Below are 19,711 nucleotides of genomic sequence, written 5' to 3' on the forward strand. Positions count from 1 at the left end.
TTCTGGAGATGAGACTTGAACAAATTCAAAACTAACTTGCACTAACATTTGGTTGGTGGTGTTTTCCAGGTGAATGTTTGGATAGGTCCCTTATGTCTGAAAGAAGGTATCGTGTTCTAATCTTGGTTTTGCCAGTAATTTCCTATATCATCTGAGCAACCAATTGCGGAATTACTATCTTAAGTATCCCATCTATCCAAATAGTCAGATAACTACCTACCTATTAGAGAATTATCTATACAATACCTGAGTAAAACCAAATATTGAGTGTTACTTGTGAGTTATTTCATTGTTTCAAAATGCTTAGTTCATTATAACATACACAGTTACCTTCTTGAAGACTGATTCCATTACTTGCTTGCTCTTTTCTGTCTCCTTGCATCAGTGCATAATAATTCTCATACACATATATTTTTAGGTTAAAAGTCATGACTGGTTCATGTTCCTGAATTTCTGTCACCATTTTGGTAAATTCATAGAGCACAATCCTGGCTGAAAATAAGGGATCTGGAGGAAATGTTTTGGAACAAATTATAACAGTGTGGAGACTCACTGAAACTGCTGTGTTATAAATCAAAATCTGTGTTTAGTTTGTTTGATCCAGTCATCCCAGGTTTCTGTTTCTAATCTTCTCCATTTGTAGTATTAAGTTGTAAGATCTCAAAAATTCTTTGCATTATGTCAAGTTCCACGATTATAAATACCTGCCGTGACTTTGTTAAAAGATATTTCTGATGCCTTTTTTGAACTATGGGTTGGCAGTATAGTTGAAAAGTGTAGATTGTGAGAACTGATTTGAAATTGTAACAGCCTTTATAATTCCGAAGTATTTATTTCAGAAATGCTTAAGAGTTCATGCATTTATCTCCTCTCTCTCTGTGTGTGTGTGTGTGTGTGTGTGTGTATCACAGCTATTTATTTTTATAATTATTATAATACCAGCTGTCAACTACCTGAATACTGTTGAAGCTCCTACAGTTACTTCTCTCCTCTTGAGCCAAAAGTGGGGTCTTTTCATTTAAAAACAATTAGTAAAACTTTGGTAACTAGCTTTTAAGTCAATTTAAGGCTACAGCCCTAGAAATTAGATATTACTGACAATGGTGTCTGATACTGTGTAAAGACACATGATAAATTAACATGCAATAAGAACATAATTAATATGTATTTTAGGGCTTAGTTGATAGCTAAACAAAAGAACTTTGTTGTGTAAATATAAACTATATTTTTGCAACGCAAGAAAGGAAGGAAAAAGGAAGCCAGAATAAAACATGAATTTGGGATAAATCTAATGGTGGGACCTGGGTGTGCTTCTCAATATTCTGGTCTATGTATATGTTGAGCTGACAGCTGTTGACATAACCTGCTTTTACTGGCAGAAAAGTTGGAAACGTGGGTAGGGGAGTCACAGATCATCTAGTCTGGACCTTATCGTGAGCAAAGCTGTAGAACATGGCACCACTCACACCTGGCCATCAGCTAAGATGCTGCGGAAGAGAATGGAATATGTACCTAGCCAAACAAAATAGTTTAGCTAATGCTTCGTCTCTCAGCAGTCGTAGTTATATCTGTTTTGCATCGTCTTTCCAATGTGCTATTTCCTGTTTATCAGCTTCAAAATGATGCAGTGACCATGTCAGCTACAAACAATTATTAACACATTTCATTCAGAGTGAATGATCATAGTGGGCCCTTCAATCTTACAGTCTGTGAAGCTGTTTCTAGTCATGTTGTTGGAATGAATTTCTTGGGCAATTGGGAAATTGCTTACTTTAGCTGGTACAGTCTTCATATTTTAGCAGTCAAATGCTGCTATATGCTGGCAGTTGCAGTATTAAAAATTTAATGCAAGTAGAGTTAGTACATTTTACTTAATGTGCCACTACAGAAAACACGTAATTCACATACTCTACTTGAACAGACCACAGCTGATCCTATCTTAGTACTAATGACTAGTTGAGCAAATGCCAGACCTACTAGATTAGGAAGGTATTTTAGATAAGTTCTTTGATGTCATACTCTAATACAAACTTAAGATATAAGACTCTAAAGAATGTCAGAAAATTCTTTTTCATTTGATGCTACTCTTAATGCTTGGTTTATGTGTGCAGCCTTCTTCCTGTCACTGAAGTCAAAAAGCTTCAAACATAACCTCAGTAGTAACGTTCTTGAAGGGTCTTTGGAATAAAATCTGTCCTTGGATATGAGGGATCTGTCCTTAGGGATTTTAACATCATTTTTGCATTAATTTGTTTAGGAATGAGTAGCTGGTGGGTTTCATTGCTTTAGAGTTTTATTCTACTGTTTACCTGTAGCCTTCCATTGCTGCTATTTTTATGAATCATCTGACTGATACTTCTGCTTCCAAAAGCAATTTTTTCATACCTTGAAAGACTTCAGTGTGAACTTCATAAATTCTAGATAGCAAGTGAGAATATGAAAACAACGTGGAGTATTGGATAATGTAGATTGAGACTCATGTGGTGACTTCCTTAATCTGCATGCATGCTGTGATTTTGCATACACAGTGTGATTTTGGTTGGTGGTAAAGGTCTTCGTGGTGGAGAAGGAGGAGCCAGAGAAGGATAGTTGGTTTGTTAAAATGTAATTCCAAAAAGGCATTTTACTGTTTTGTAATCCGCTGAATAGATCAAAATCATTTTTTTTTCTAAAGATTTTGTTACACAGCATGGTAAAACTTTATTATTTTTTTTGATAACCTCCTGTATGAGTACATTAATTAACCAGTTAGAGTGATTTTTTTTTCCCTTCTCTGAAGTGGAGGATATTAGGGATCTTGACTAGAAAGCACTGGCTGATTCATTGTATTATGTCAAGGTAGTTATCACCACCAACAGATCTTGTTTGGTTAGGGAGAGTTTTGAATGTAAGATTAGAGTCGTTATGAATGTTGACTAACAGATTTAGAATTTTATTTCTGTACTTAGTAATTAATATCTACTTTACATAGTACTTGTATTTTCTGTTATTGCATCAGGACACAGCCTGTCAGAAGTTTGCGATTATAGAGTACTTTGACATAATGTTCAAGCACATGGTTATTTTTTGGAGGAAAAATACATTTTTGTCTTTATGAATTATTCCTTTGTCTTCTAGCTTTTATAGGAAGACCAAGCTTGGAGGCTTTCAAGATATGGAGTGTGTTCCTTGTGGCGATCCCCCTCCTCCCTATGAACCTCACTGTAAGTGTTTCTCACCTCTTGTTGGAGATGAATTAACTTTTTTTTTTTTTTTTTGCTTTAGAATGTTTTCTCTTTTAATGTGAGAGCTTGGCAAAAATTAGTCGTGTTAGTGAATGATTCTTTTAACAGTTTGTTTTCTTGTTAGTAAATCATTTTGTGAATACATTTAAGCAAGTGTAGCATGGTTATTAGAAGGTTCCCTTTATATGACCTGTCACCTGATGATAAACCTGTCATACCACTTGATTGAGTCCAGTCCTGATGCCCTCATGTTAATTTTAATTTCTGTTTTGTGCTAGCACAAAAAGAAAGGCAAATGTATTTGCCTTCCTCAGAGCAGCCTCAGAAGTTATTCCTAGAGTGGTCGGTAAATGAACTAAAACCTGTTTATGAGAGCTTTACTTAACATCCCCCACCAAATGGGGGAAATACCTCTGTTTCAAGACTAAACAGAAAGCATGCTTCTACAAGGAAGTAAAAATAAGTGTGTGAAAGTAAGTTTTTCCCACTTAACACCGAAGGTGTTGTTTATTTTGGTAATGAATATATTTTGATAGTTAAAATATTTAAGATTACATTAACTGAGGTTAAATAAAGACAAGCCATTAGGTGTATGGGGCAAGCTCTGAATTATCAGCAGGCGAAGTTCTAATTTTCTACCTTTCTTATCCTTCTTTCTTTCCACTGTGAAACAGAAATACGAGTTAGCTGCACTAATATTTGTCATTACACATTAAGAGGAAAAACTTAAATGTCCTGTTTCAATGAATTAATTGTCCTGTGAGGTGTGTGGCAAATTTTTATTTGCTTAAGAACATTACCAAAAGAACACAAAGGCTCGCAGCCCCCTGCCTGCACTAAAGGTTTGTGTTAAATCTGAGGCATGGATGAAGTCCTTTCAGCACTAGGAGCAGTTGATTATTACCCAGCTAGCTATAAATCTGAGTACTTGCTTTTATCTTCTTTCTTTCTGCAGACGTTTTAAAACAGATCTGGTTTAAATATTTACTCATGAAAAAATGAGTTTGTGAGTTGCTAAAGGCAAAGTTGAAAGGGTTCTATAATGAGCAAGTAAAGAGTATTAGAGGCCAGGAGAATTGCTATCACCTTTGTGTAAACTTTAAAGGGAAGGCAATGACTTATGTGTATTTTGGGATGTCAGAAATTTAAATACACAATGATAGTTATACTTTAATTTGCTTAGTTCAGGTAAATAAACTGTAAATACCAATCCCATACATGGGGTAGCTTCTAAACATTAGATTAGAAATGAAAGCATGTTTTTAAATTACTATTTATATTTCCTTTCTAAACCAAAGATGTTTTGCTCAGCAGTAGACATTAAGTTTCAGCTGAATGACAGAAAAGGAGTAATTTTGAACTGGGAAGTAGAGTGAAAATCCAGTCAATCACAGGTGTAACTTCTGAAATCTAGGCAGTATAGTTTGTCCAAAACTGGTGTCTGCGCAGCAGAGAAACAGTGATGTAGATGTGGTTTGATGCTTTCTTTTCTCAGCGCGATTCAGGCTTGCAGAGTTCTCCCTCCTGCCTGTTCAGGCCAGTGTTGTGCTGTCCCACTGATTACTCTGAAACTGTTCATGAAATTGTTCAGTAAACTAGACTGAATATTTAATAATATTAAAAAAAAAAACCCTACCTTCTTAAAGTTATTTTTAAATCTAATAAGTTTGTTAAACCTAAAACACATGTGCTGGCAAACTGAAGGAGAGATGTATGAAAGGCTGCAGTAAGGAGCAGAAGATTTTCCAAAGATATTACTTTCTTTGAGCAAGCATTATGTTTTCAGCTAATCTGTAGTAGTGAATAGGCAAAAAAAATATAATGAGCCATACCCTCTGTGTATCCCCCTCCTCCTCCCTTTTAGTCATAAGAGGATGGCAGATGATTGCATTGTTTTAATTTTAATCAGCTTAACTTGGCTCTGTCAACTATTCCTACAAGTGTTTCCTGTTGTTTTGTTCAGTTCAAAACAAACCACTAGATCAGGCTGCCCAGGGCCTTGTCCAGAGTGGCCTTGAACAGCTCCAGGGATGAGGCATCCACAGCTTCTCTGGGCAACCTGTTCCTCACCACCCTCTGAGTGAAGCATTTCCTCCTAACATCTAGTCATTTTAGTTTAAAACCATTCCCCTTTGTCCTATCAGTATCTGTCTGAGAAAAAGCTCTATCCATCTTTTTATAAGCCCCCTTTAAAGGATACAATGAGGTCTCCTGGGATCCTTCTCTTATCCAGGCTGAACATCCCCAGCTTTCTCAGCCTTTCTTCACGGGAAAGGTGCTCCAGCCCTCTGACCTCATGGCCCTCCTCTAGATCCACTGTAACAGCCCCACATCCTTCTGGTGCTGGGGCCCCAGCCCTGGACGCAGCACTCCAGGTGGGGCCTCACCAGGGCAGAGCAGAGGAGGACAATCCCCTCCCTCCACCTGCTGCCCACCCCTGTGTTGGTGCAGCCCAGGACGCAGTTGGCCTTCTGGGCTGCAGGCACGCACTGCTGGCTCGTGTTGGGCCCTCAAGTCCTTCTCCACAGGGCTGCTCTCACCCAGTCTGTGCTCATATCTGGAATTGTCCTGACCCAGGTGCAGCACCTTGCATTTGAACTTGTTGAACCTCTTTAGGTTCACACAGGCCCACTTCTCAAGCCAGGTCCCTCTGGATGGCATCCCTTCCTTTGGTGTTATCAACTGCACCACTCAGCTTGGTGTCATCTGCAAACTTGCTGAGGGTGCACTCTATCCCACTGTCTGTCACTAATAAAGACACTAAACAGCATTGGTCCCAGGACAGACCCCTGAAGGACGCCACTCATTACCAGCCTCCACCTGGACATAGAGCCATTGACCACAACTCTCTGGGTGTGACCTTCAAGCCAATTCCTTATCCACGGAATGGTCCACCCATCAAGTCCATCTCTCTCCAGTCTGGAGATCAGGATGTCATGTGGGACAGTGTCAAAGGCCTTGCAGAAGTCCAGGTAGGTGACACTGGTCAGTCTTCCCTTGTTGATGGATGCAGTCACTCCATCACAGAAGGCCTCTAGATTGGCCAGGCACCATTTGCCCTTGGTGAAGCCATGCTGGCTGTGTCAGATCACCTCCTTGTCCTGCATGTTCCCTTGACATTGCTTCCAGAAGGATCTGTTCTGTGACCCTTTGAGGCACAGAGGTGGGGCTCACCAATCTGTAGTTCCCTTGGGTTCTCATTTCTACCCTTTTAAAAACTGGGAGTGCTGTTTCCCTTTTTCCAGTCACCAGGGACTTCACCTGACTGCCAGGGCTTTTCAACTATGATGGGGAGAGGCTTGGCAGCTCCATCAGACAGTTCCCTCAGGACCCTGGGATGCACGGCATCGGGCCCCACAGACTTGTACCTGTTCAGTTCCAGGTGGTCTCAGACCTGCTCTTTGCTTACAGTGGGAGGGACTTTGCTCCCCCAGCCACCACCTAGAGGTTCAGGAACTTGAGAGACATAGCCTGACTGGCAGTGAAGACTGAGGCAAAGAACCTGTTCAGTACCTCAGCCTTCTCCACATCTGTCCTTACCAGTTCTCCCTTCTCGTCTGTCAGAGGGGGTGAACTCTGTTGGCTTTTCTTTTCTGAGCAACGTACTTGTAGAATACATTCTCGTTGTTTGCATCCCATGCCAAGTTCGGTTCAGTCTGTCCCTGGGCTTTCCTGACCCCATCCCTGCACACCCGGACAGCATCCCTGTGCTCTTCCCAGGCCACGCGTCCCTGCTTCCACTGCCTGTGCGTTTCCTTCTTGTGCCTCTAATATAAAAAGTATGTCCAACCTAAGTCAGTTCTTACTCAGTTTTTCAGGATTTCTTCTGCTATTCTTCATGGCATAAAACAAGGAGCACTGGTGAGCTTGGGTTAGCAGGAGCGGGGGCGGGATACCATTCCACGTGGAGCTTGGGAAGCTCGCCTCTACATGTTCCAGGAAATAAATGCATTCTTTGCTTCAATGAAGCAGAAATGTTTTGTTGAATAAATCACAGCAGTGGAAATATCTGCAGTTTGATGGTAACATCATGTGCGTTTGAAATAATCCTGCACTCAGATAAAAATATGCTACTATTTTTGTCACGAGCTGCGTCTTGTGATATTGATTTCAGTGATAGTAGATTCAAATATAAAGAATATCTCCAATAGCAATTTCAAACTTGAAAAAAAAAGTTTTATTAAGATGAAGAATAAAAGTAAGGATCATGCCTCGTTGAGACGATGCATATAGCAGATCGTAGTGAAAACATTACATTCTTATATTAGGCACTTGTATTTCATCTACGTTAAATTTTCTTTTTTTAAGGACCTGTACAACATTTTGAGCACTTCCACTAAGGTTGAAAAGCTCCCTTCACAGTTTTCTCCTACAGATTTTTTCATTTTTTTTCTGAGATTACAGAATAATCTCTTCTGAGAATTAATCATAGGTGTCCAAGCTGCAGCTGAATCCCACTCTTTCATTGTTTCAATAATGAAAGATACTATTTAAGGGATAAAATCGGATAGCATTTCCTTCTTCCTGGTGTTAAACATAGCTAATATAATAAAAGTAAGATTTGGTATAAATCTTACTTGAATTTACAAGATTAGGATCTGTGATTCTGTAAACTTTCACATGGATGTAATGGATCTTTGGGATGTACTAGGACTACTTCAGAGCAAAGTAGCTCAGCACAGAAGACAGAAAGTTAGAAGTTACATTCTGCAGGAGAATATTGTAGGGTGGCAAAATGCATGATAAATTAATGGGAGTAGCTGGAAGCTTGCTGGCTACATGTATGTATTTATTCTATAAAATGCTTTTGCTAGTGGTTAAAAAAAAATCCAGGGAAGTAGAGACAGTGGGAATTTTTCTTATGTTAAAGAAATAACATAAATATAGCATTTTATCTTGAGTAACTTTTGGATGACATTCAATTCCACACTAGCTCTTCTATTTACGTAGTGGAATTTTCATTTTGTCATATCGTTCTTTTCTATGTTTACAGAATACTGTGATTTGAAAGGTGTGGGACTCCAGATAACATTTTGCCAACTATTAAGTTTTTCTTTAACTCTTGTTTGGTTGCTTTATATAGTGAACTTTATTTTACTAATGCAAAGCAGCTTTTGGAGGTGGGCATTATCATGTGCATGGTAGGAAATCAGCATCTGAAAGTATGTAACAAGTAAAACCAATCTTAATTATTTGGTTCTATTTCAACATGTATGTCCATTGTATTTCAGTGGTTTTGGGGTGACATATAGCATCTCCTCATAATCCTCTTGTCCGTGTTGGACACTGTGATAGATAGAAAGCAGCTGGGATGTTGTATAAGCCTTTCACAAAAGTCATAAGGACTGACAGCTAATTTAAGTAAAGCTAATAGCATCACTAGCTTATAAATATCAGTACTCTTTTATTACAGAGACATTAGCTTTCCATTATCTCATAACTGAATTGTATACTTTTGTAAAAATGTAACAAGTCCGTCTGATATTTTCCATATGTGACCTGATGGTAGGGTGACTTATCTTCAGGAAGTCTGAAACAAATTTGACTAGGTGTTTCAGAAAGATGAGAATTGCTCTTCATGTCTTATAAAGTTTTATTACAGTGTTATTTCTTTCACTCATCATTGATCAAAGGGAGTTAACCTAGAGAGCCTAAATGCTTTAATTTTCTTGGCATTAATTTTTGCAACGGTTCTGACCCACTGGGGAAAAATTCACATCATACAACTTAGTCAAACAGCTCCTTTTCCTATCTTCAGTTTGCTTTGCACACTGGGCGTTCCTCCCGAAACAACAAGCTGTAAACCAAGAGGAGGCAGATTTTGCCTTCTAGTAACAGAGGCGTTGCCACCAAAATCAGTTACAGTAGTTCTGAAACAGTTAATGGAGGGGAAAATGTAGGTTCATATCATGATTTTATCACTTTCCAAAACTTTCTCCTTGCCTAGATCAGATAATAGCTTTTTTTTTTTTTTTGCATATACATTCCCAGCCTATTTTTGGTAACTTATGTTGTTTGTACCTTTCATTTCTGTGCCTCTATCTATAGAAGTACTTCACTGTGTAGATATTTATCACTAAGCAGGTACTACAGGTAATAGACAGACACCTGGACAGAAACAGAAGTTTCCCTCACTTATATCCACCATCTACTCCTTGAGGGGGGAGGAGGAATTAAAAAAGGTGAGGAGAATTTTCATGGGAAAAAAAGAATTTCCCATAGAAAAAAATTTTATGTGAAAACACTGAAATGACATTGCATTTTTTAAATACCTAAGAAAGCATCCCATGTTGCTTTGCAAAGTGATACCAGCCTGGATTTGTGGATTCCTGTGATAAGCTGGAGGATTTAGGAAACCCTGTCAAGGAACTACAACTCCCAAATACAGCAGAATTTCTGTGTAGCTAGGCAGAGAGTTTACCAAGGAATCAGAACTTGAAAGCCCACATTTCCAGACAGTCTAAGCTGTTTGACTTTTGTCCACTTCCTTGCACACTACCCTTGAACATTTTGTTCCATGCAGTTCTGTCTTTACAAAGGAAAACCTGTTTTATCAGAAGGACTTCCAATCAGCTGTAATACAGCTCAGTGCTGTAAAGCTGTAGGTGTGAAAGCTGTTCTGATGACTTATTTCCCATACTAGTTAGTAACTTCAGTAGAACAGATGTATTTAATACATCATTTCTGCTGTTATGAGAGCTCTGTATGGTAGGACAGTGACCTGAAGAATTTCAGCAGTTCTAATAAGTGTTTGAAATTTTCTGATTTTCATTGAAGCTCTTGCTATCTGGCTTGATAGTAGTCAGTCACTTATTTAATTTATTTTATTTTAGTGCTTGCTACCTCAAGCCTGACTTAAATTTCTTTTCACATGTGAAATTTTATTTAGGATGGAATTTAGGGTGCTCTTAATAGGGGCCTAATTGGAAGAGACAGATCTCAATCTGTATCATAGTCCATCAAAGACACAATGGAATCAGAGTTTAAGGAGGTACCCATGTTGTTCTCTGTACTCCTCAGTAGTCATCCAAAAATTTTTGCTGCATTGAGCAGTTTTGTGCCCTGATGGCACTGAAGCTATCAGGATCTACAAACAGAAAAGTCTCTCACCCATCTCAGGACCATCTGATCTACTGTGTATTCTGATGCCAAACTTGGCAAATCAGGTTGTAATATTTTTCTATGCTGGAAATCCTTTTCTCTGTAACTTTGAGTTCAGAATATAACTCTCAAGCCTCAAAAAGTCCAGGATTCTTTCCTTATTGCATTGACTGAATGTGTAATCACTTCTTATATCGTAAGTAGGTTCCCAGCATTGTATATGCAGCATGGACAGTGCAATGCTTAGCATTGCAGGATCTGTCTTTTCTGTGATCCTAGTTACAAGCTTTTATCAAATGAATGGTCCAAATATAGCTCAGTTGTTCTAAGAACTTATGACTTATCTTTGCTGCTTGGATATGCTAATGAAAGTTTACCAATAACACTGTTCTTTTCTTGAATGGAAATTAGTTCAAATAAAGTTAAGAGATTCAATTGGATTCTTAAAGTAAAGCTGCAAGTTAGTGAATGATTAATTTCCATTTAAATGATTTTTCTGACTAATCAGCCCAGCTTTCTTCCCTGCTTCCTGCTTGTGTGAAGTACAGGTGACTGGGTCAGACTTTCTATTTCAATTATTCTGCTCTTTAATCTCAAATAATGGGCAGTCCCCTGTTCTGCTTCTCACTACCTTTGTCCTACCGGATGCAGTAAGACTGATCATAGTAAGTAGGTCTGTTGGTAATATTCATCAGAAGTTTAGGGGGGAAAAAAAAAAGATGAGTAAGGCTGCGTAAAGGGTATGCAAATATTAGCAAAAATGAATGCATGTCAAAAAAAAAAAAAAAAAAGAAAAAAACACATAAGGAGCTTACCCCATCTATTTTTTTCTTAAGAAGAAAAAATGTGGTCAACAGGAAGGAAAGTATGATGCAATTCATGGTTTTCCAGAAACTTGTGTATGAATGATAGGATGGAAGTTTAAGGGGAGCATTAGGAATACATTCTAAAGTAAGAGTTATTGAACTGGAAAAGTTCAATGCATTAAGAGTAATCCTGCACATTAGGGAACAAATCAGTATAAAAAAAATCACGAAAAGACAATTCTCTCATATTAGCTGGTATGGTTTTATATCATTTTCATTCAGAAAATGATCTTTTTCTCTTTCTTTTATTGTAATTGCATCTGTAGTTCTCTAAAAATATTTTCTGAGGATTTTTAAAAACACAAAACGCCTTTGAGATAAAAACAAATGTTTCTGTGGCATATGCAAGATCAACGTATGGTTTGCTAACATAGACTTCGCAATAACAAGGCAAAGCTAAGTAAAATTTAGATTTAACACATACAGCTTGGTAATATTTATTTCTGGAGGTGCTACAAAAGGATGTGCTTTGACTCCCCCTTTTATTTGTTTCATTTTTGAAGGAAATTGTTAAATTTTTCCATTTATTACATATAATAGCTTTGTGTTTTTTCTTTAAGGAAAATGTTATTTGTTAAATTGTTTTCACACACGATCCATCTAACATCCTTAATTGTGGCATTGTGAAAATTTATTTTGGTCAAAATGTAGATGGAAACTTTCACAGTGAACAGAGGGTTTTGAATGTGAAATCTGTCTGATCATAAAGAGATCTACTTAATGGAAGAAGGAAGCCCAAATTGAAGCACAGACGGTGAATACCATCCATCTTTAAGTAAATAAGCAATATCATAAGCTCACTTTGTCCTGGCAAAAGTAAAAGTTATGCTTTTTATGTCTGGTAATAACACTCCTTCATTTTACCTGGGGGCAGTCATGCATATACACTTCATGCAAAATGCTGTTGATGCTAGTAAGTGATTAAAAAAAAGAAGTAGAACACTCTTTATCTTAATATGCCAATTAAGATATTTGTATTTTTTCAAGATTCAGAGTTTACTGTCTATCTGATGGCACAGACCTGTGAAGATCACTAGTATAGGCAGCTGAAGAATGCCTTAGGTCTTCCAACAAAACAACAACAAAAAACACTTACTAGGTCTTTCCTGTTTTTTTACTTTGTGTAAGATTGTGATGCACCACAGATGGGCTGCTGGAAGTTTTCCTCTTCCAGAATTGGTGGGCTTATGTCCCACCCATATGTGCTGATTGACCCTTACAGATGTCCCTGAGACTGTAAGAGGCTATAGATAGGAAAGGAATTGGTTTCTTGCTGACAGCCAAACGTTATCTGTCATTCTACATCTGTATCAGTTAAGTTCTGAATTCACTTGGATTTGGCTGAACTGGGTTTGTTGGCTGAACACCTGTCAGAGTGTTTGCTGGTTATCATCAAGTGTATGGATCATTTCTTTAATGCACACATCATACTGTGAAAGAATTTTCCTTCCTGGCAGTTTGACATTCTGGGGGGAAGCATTTTCCTCCTTCTTTAGAGTATTTTATGAGGAATGTTATTAGTTCACGTGTGTTTTGTCATTTTAGTTTGTGATTGTCATTGATAATAAGCTAAAAATGAAGATTGTCAGAGTTTCAAAGCCTTATCTTCCCTTAAATCTGCCATTCATTTCAACCAGTGAGCTATCTTCATCCCAAATGAATATATTGTACTGAAATGGATTCTTTCTGCTGATTAATCCAATACAGCTCAGAATTATAATCTGGATGAACTCCTTCCTCAAGAACTGGGTACAGTTCTATGCACTTAAGGTCATGTTTCTGAGAACAGAGAATTTGTCTTTAATTGATTTTAGTACTTAAATGTTTGAAATGTACTGAAGGTGTTGTCAGTGGCCCATAAGAGCAACGGTTGTTTTTTCTGTCTGCTAAAAATAATTTCAGAGTAGGAGTAGTAGGTTAAAGTATTACTGCACACCTCATATTTTAAAGATCTAATTTAAGGAACATAAAATTAGAATTATATCTTCTTCAGTTTGGTTTCCTAAGTGAACACAGTATACACAGTAATTTTGTCATGTATTATTCCTTTTAAAAACTCTTGGCCCTGATGACTAATATCTGTCCATCCTGACAGAGTAACAGAGACCTCAAATGAGGAATTTTCTGTTTTTACAAGAGCAGGTGATCTAATAGCGCACAGGGAGCTACATAAGTGCCTATACTGAGAAGGTTGTAGCATAAGTTCATACCACATTCTTCAACAGCAGAATATCTACGGAAAGGAAACCAATGTTTAAAAAAAAAAATAAATGGCAGTTTCCGGACCTCTTGAAAATACTTATTTGTTATGGTCATGGAGGGAAAAGGGAAAATTTGAAGACTACAAGTTTGAAACCTTAATTTTTATATTAGAGTAGATTTTTTATTATCTACCCTGATCTAGGTTACTGTTAGTAGAAAGCAGTTAGCAATTTAATCATTAAATGATTTTTGGAGTGAATGAAGGCAATATTGTATGATTTCCATTTGTACAATGTAAATCACTTTAAACTAAGAGTGGAATAATGTTTTGCAACACTATTTGTTCATAATCTGTGAAAATGTAATATATACATTATGAGCATAATCCAGTAAAGTTTTAAGCAGATTGTTTAAAGTTGAGTTTATATTGGACCAAGCTGAATTGCACTGAAAGGCATTGGCTTTGTAGTTGCAGCATGAAAATTTCACTAATTATGCGTAATCCCGTTTTATCTGCTAAAGTATGTATTAATATACTTAAGAGCACAGAATTCCAATGTAAATCTCTTTGAGCATACATACCTCATTGCTTTCTGTAGGATGATGAAAAATATATAGCTTGAGATTAAAATGGAAATGTCAGCGTATGATTTTAAAATAAATTGAATCACATTCTGTTTAGTTAATTAATTCACATCACAAGCTCATTCATCTGTTAATAGAAGTTTACATAAGTGGTGCTCATCTGGCATTCAGAAGGTTATATTGAATCAATACATGGTAACGTATAGGGCAGAATCCCAGAATTTTTATCTTTGTTCTAACTCACAGCTGGCAACCCTGCCTGCTAATCCCAGTGGAAGCTTCAGTTTGAAATACAAAACTGCTTTTGAACTTGTGTATCCCTCCCCACAGATGTCTGGGGCCTTGATGATGTGTTCCTTTCATGATTCCTTTTAAATCGGGGACTGAAGTGTTGCATGAAGAGTTAAGTTAGGGTTTCATTGCCTGATAATGCGATGAACCCTTGAAATATGCATTTTGTATTTTATATAACAGAAGCAAATTGAGAGTGACCAAAATATTTGGTTTTGCATGTTTTTGTGTAGTAAAAAAAAAAAAACCTTGTAGAGAGCTGTTTTTTTTTATTAGGTTAAAAAATTCCTTAGGCTGTAGATGATGAGCTTTGTAGTTGCAATATTCACTTCTAGTCTGTTCACATAAAATAAGAACAAGCAGTTTGCAAGCATATTTAGTTTTGTTCCTAGACACTGTTAAGTACAGTTACAAAACAAAATTCTCATCTTAACTGCAGAGTATGAGAATTTCAATATGTTTTTTCAAACCAGTTTACCATACTTTTGTTTCTAGTAGTAACTTGTGCAACCTTTCATCTTATGAGTCAATCCTATAATTAGTATCCTTCTTTGCCAGAGGCATACGGAATGTTTGTTTTAGGTACAGAATGTCTGCAAGAAATTTAACTTAATCATTACTTTTTAATGTAAGAGCTGGTTAGCTCAATTACACTAGATTAAAGTGAACTTGAAATTCCTGAGTTACAGAGAAGGGGCTAATCGTTGACCTGTACTGAATAAGTACTATTTCATTTTTTCTTGTGTGCTTACTAATGTAGCTAGCCCTTTAGTTCAATCTTGCAGTGGCTAAAAGTAATTCTCTGTTCAGTGTATAGAGGGGGTTTGCAAGGTTCTTGTTTAACATGGAAACTTAGGTTGATCAAAATTATTGCAGTGTCACATGCATTGTGGTAGAGCTGAATTTTTTTTTTCAGTTAATTTTTACTTCATTGTGTTTGAAGATAATCTGAAAAAATAAGTAGCAGTTACAGTTTTCTGGTAACTTTTTGTTGGACTTTCTGTCATTTTTCTAATTACAGAAACATCTGTACTTTAAATGTATTAATTGAATATCATGCTTTTAAGCTATATTCAGACTGAAAATACTACTTTCATTTTATTTTATGTAATGACCCTAGCTAATTCTGGAAATGGTTGCATTAACACCACTTCAACAGCACCGAGCTTTGGCGCCTTCCATATAAACACTGCGGGTTGCTGTGGCTTTTGGGTACACAGCTTTGAAATTGTGACTGATGTGAACATAAAATACTGTTAAACAAATGCATGTTTGTTGTTTCTTTTATCCTGGTTTGTGCTGGTAGATACTATTGGCTATGTTGCTTGGCTCCAAAATGTGTAGGCTGTTTCTCCTACAGTTTGTTTTGTTTTGCTTTTTAAGTGGAAAATAAGGAACCCATCTAGGCTGAAATTTTCAATATTGCCAACCATCCATTAAGAAAATCATTGAAAAGCATAACAGCACTGAAGTATCACTCCAAAGGAAATGAATGGCCCGGAGGACTGGAATGTATTGGAAATAGTATAAGATGCAATAGCCTTAAAACAAGAGTCATGCACTAAGAGCCTTAACAGTGATGATTCATTATAAACTAACACCTCATGAGCTGAAAATGAACTAATAGAAGAAGGCTCTAGTGTGTGCCTACCGATGACTTGCTGATTCCAGTTGTTCTCTGCTTTGCTCCCCTTTAACTTTTCCGGTGATAGGCCTCACACGTTCTTACTGTTTCTGGTTTACCTATGCTAAAGCGGTGCCCTGCCAACCAACTCTTTTACAAAGATGGTAGAGCAGTCCTATGTGTTATTTTGGGCAGTGATGTGTGCCTTTTTCTGAGGTGTAGGCTGTGACTATTTCTTAAAAAGAGACTGTCTCTTTCTTAAGTAAAAGGTTGCATCCACCAGTTTTAATAATGTTTTGTTTAAGTCCAGTATTAAAAATGAACATGCATGCTACTGAATGTACATATATTTATAGCTACCATATCTGTATGTAGAAATTTAGGATGGATTCACGCACCCTAATTTAGGCATATAAAAGCTTATGCTTAACACTGAACGTGTCAGCCCCATCTCCCACTGATAATCAGTGGAGAGACTTAAGTACCTCAAGAGTTCAGGCAAGCCAGTTAAGGTAAGATGCCATAACTAACACTAAGTAGTCCTTCAAGCCTGTGGTTCCATGAAGTCATTTCAGGCAAACCACTTCTCTGGAGATGCCTATTTCTAGCTGTGTTTTATAAAGAGAGACTAAGGTGAGTAGCTCTGACTTTATCTATAGATGTTTAGACTTCTGAAGTTAGAAGGTTTTTTGTTTTGTTTTGTTTTCAGTGAGTTGCCAGTATCAAGCTAGAGGAAAACTGCAAATTCCACTTTGAGTGATTGTATCCATCTGATCTTCTGCTGACCTTTTTAAGGAGGAAAATGATTTTTTTTAGATTACAATTTTTTCATTCTTGATACATAAGATTATTAAAAAACATAATAAAAATACTTTTCTGACTCTTTGAAATATTTCTTACAAACCAAAGCCCCCATTCTAAGAAAAGTAACCTTGACAAAGTTGGTATATGCTAGAATTAAAGGCCTCCAACCCTAATTTGGTTCCTTTGCATATAGTCACTGCTACTGGTTTTATTTACGTTATTGTATATGTTATTTCCCATTGTGCCTTTATTCATTTAAAGCACAGGCTAGGCCAAACCCTTAATTCTATGTGTGGCCTTATTTACCGTACGTTATTTTATATTCCATGCAGAATTTGAGTTACTAATTACTGCTGGGCCCTTCCGTGTTTTTTTCCACAGTAAAGCGGTCATTAGAAACTTTCCGGTTGTTATTGAATTTATCTTCACAATAGAACAGTGATGTAAAATGATACAGTGTCTCTTATACAGTTAGTGAAGTGAATGAGGGAGATTAAAGCCAAAATAGTGAAATGTGTCCAAAACCCTGCACCCTTATTTGACAAACCCAGAGCAGGATGCCTCCTTCCTGAATGTGGTCATCTCTAATGGCTACCTCTGTAAGCTGGGGGCCTTAGGCTCACGCTGTATTCAGTGGTGAGAAAAGATCAAGGGAAGTGTGTGTGTGGTGGTTTTACTCAGCTGGGCAGCTGAACTCCTTCACAGCTGCTCTCTTACTCCCTCTCCTCAGAGGAAAGAGGAGAGAAAACACGATGGAAAAGGGCTCATGGGTTGAGATAAGGACAGGGACATCTCTCAGCAATTATCATCATGGGCAAAACAGACTCAGCATAGGGAGATTAATATGATTTATTGCCTATCACTGGCAGACTAAAACAGGGAGAAACTAAAAGCAAACTAAAAACACCTTCACCCCAACCACCCTTTTCTAACTCTGCTAAGTGGTGCAGGGGAGCGTGGAATAGAGACTGCAGTCAGTCCCTGAAGCTTCATCTCTGCTGCTCCACCTGGGGTCCCTCCCACAAAATGCTGTCCTTCCCAAACTGTTCCTGGTCTCTTCAAGCACTGCTCCCACACAGCTCCGTCCCACGGGGTCCATCCCCCAGGAGCAAACTGCTCCAGCACGGGTCCCCCATGGGTGGGGGCAGCTCCCCCCAGACCCCCTGCTCCTGCGTGGGCTCCTCTCCACGGGCTGCAGCTCCGGCCCGGGGCCTGCTCCTGCGGGGGCTCTCCATGGGCCGCAGCCTCCTCCAGGCCACATCCACCTGCTCCACCGGGGGCTCCTCCACCCATGGGGGGGCTGCAGCGTGGAGATCTGCTCCATGTGGGACCCATGGGCTGCAGGGGGACAGCCTGCTCCACCAGGGGCCTCTCCACGGGCTGCAGGGGAACTGCTGCTGCCTGCCTGGAGCACCTCCAGGGCCTGCTTCTCTCTCATTTCTCACCCCTCTCTCCCAGCTGCTGTTGTGCAGTGTTTTTGTTTTGTTTTGGGTAGGGGTCCCTTTCTACAATCTGTTCTTCCAGGGACACGACCATCTCTTCTTACTGGCTCAGCTCTGGCCACCAGCTGATCCCTCCTGGAGCTGGCTCTGATCTGACATGGAACAGTTTCTGAATTCTTCTCACAGAGCATCTCTGCAGCCCTACTGCTACCAAACCATTGCCACATAGACCCATTATGTTGTTTAGAACAAATTGGATTAACTGAACATTAAAGGAGTCTTCCCTGGTGCCTCTCACTGTGCAGAGAATGTTCAGGTGACCCACTCACATAGAGATGTTTGCTTTGATCACATGAATATCACCAACAGAGCTTGATTTTTCAAAGATAACCTTTCAGAGTGTCTTCTGTGTTGTATGACTAATTTCTATTGACTTATAAAAGGAGGGAGATGTTACATCTCAGCTTAGGTAAAATAGCAAAGTAAGGAGCTTGTATGCAGCAGCCTTTTGTTCTGTATGACTTTACTTTATCCCCAAAGCTTTAAGTGGTAAATTAAAACTGCTTTATATAAGCTATTATTATTTCTGACTTCAAAGCCACAGCTTTTTCATCTGTACTGTAGTCTTCACGTGCATGCTTTCTGTTACACAATAGTTAAGTTTCTTTGCAGTAAATAATGAAATTTACTTTGATATTTGCAGTATTAAAATAAGCTGGTGATGAATGTCCAGCTTCTACAGATGTTAAGGGTGCAAGTTATAAAATTTTGAAAATTTATATTTAATCCTATGTATTTCAGATTGCATACAAAAAAAAAGTGTTTTTATAAAATCTGGAGGTTACAAAATTGAACATAAAGTTAGAAAATATCAGTAGAGTTGGTTATGCAACCCTTAACTTCCACCGTAATTTAGAATCATAATTCAGCCCAGTTGTAAGTATTATGAAATAGTCTTAATTATATCAACTCACTGTTTTCCACAGTAAAAACATATTTTTCCCCCAGTACATGAAAATGTCTAGTGGCTGTATTTCTTAAAAAAAAAAAAAAAAAAAAAAAAAAAAAAATCAGAAGTAGTTGCCTTGCCTGGAGAGCTTAACCTAAACTAGGTTCTGGCATAATTCTAAACAGGAGAAACATAAGTGGTGTGCAGGCTTGAGTATGGTTTACTTGATTTTTTTTTACATTCCACAAATACATTTCACGTGAATGTTGGTTGCTCTAAGAGGGGGGCTTACTACTTCTGTTGAAGTTTTATGACTGGGCAAATTCAACTGGAGAGGTGAAGTAAGGTTTTACCCAGAACACTTAATAACTTAGTGGCTAAAACATTTCTAGGGAAGTGGCAGAGGGTGCAGCTGAACTTCAGTCTTGTGCTTCTTAGTAAAAGCTTAAGAGCCCTTTACCAAAGGGAGAAATCCAATCATTACATCTTCTTTCAAAAGCTGTATCTGAAGGGATTTACAAGCCTTGTTCATGACTTCTCCCGCATCCCTTTAATTTAATTTTAAAGTAAGGTCATAGATTTTTTGTTTTCAGCAGTTTTAAGAGATAATGGAAACCCTTCTC

At 38.0% G+C, this 19,711-nt stretch overlaps 1 protein-coding gene across 5 annotated transcripts in view; it reads left to right on the forward strand.

Annotated features, from left to right (window-relative positions):
• Positions 1-19,711, forward strand: part of TNFRSF19 (TNF receptor superfamily member 19) — a 63,649-nt gene that overhangs the window by 24,329 nt on the left and 19,609 nt on the right. For all 5 annotated transcript variants that reach the window (XM_068671691.1, XM_068671681.1, XM_068671709.1 and 2 more), the window contains one exon: positions 3,118-3,203. In XM_068671691.1, the coding sequence (XP_068527792.1) occupies positions 3,118-3,203 (86 nt within the window). The remainder of the gene's footprint in view (positions 1-3,117; positions 3,204-19,711) is intronic.

This window comes from Anas acuta, chromosome 1 (genome assembly GCF_963932015.1).
Source record: "Anas acuta chromosome 1, bAnaAcu1.1, whole genome shotgun sequence".
Taxonomy (NCBI): Eukaryota; Metazoa; Chordata; class Aves; order Anseriformes; family Anatidae; genus Anas; species Anas acuta.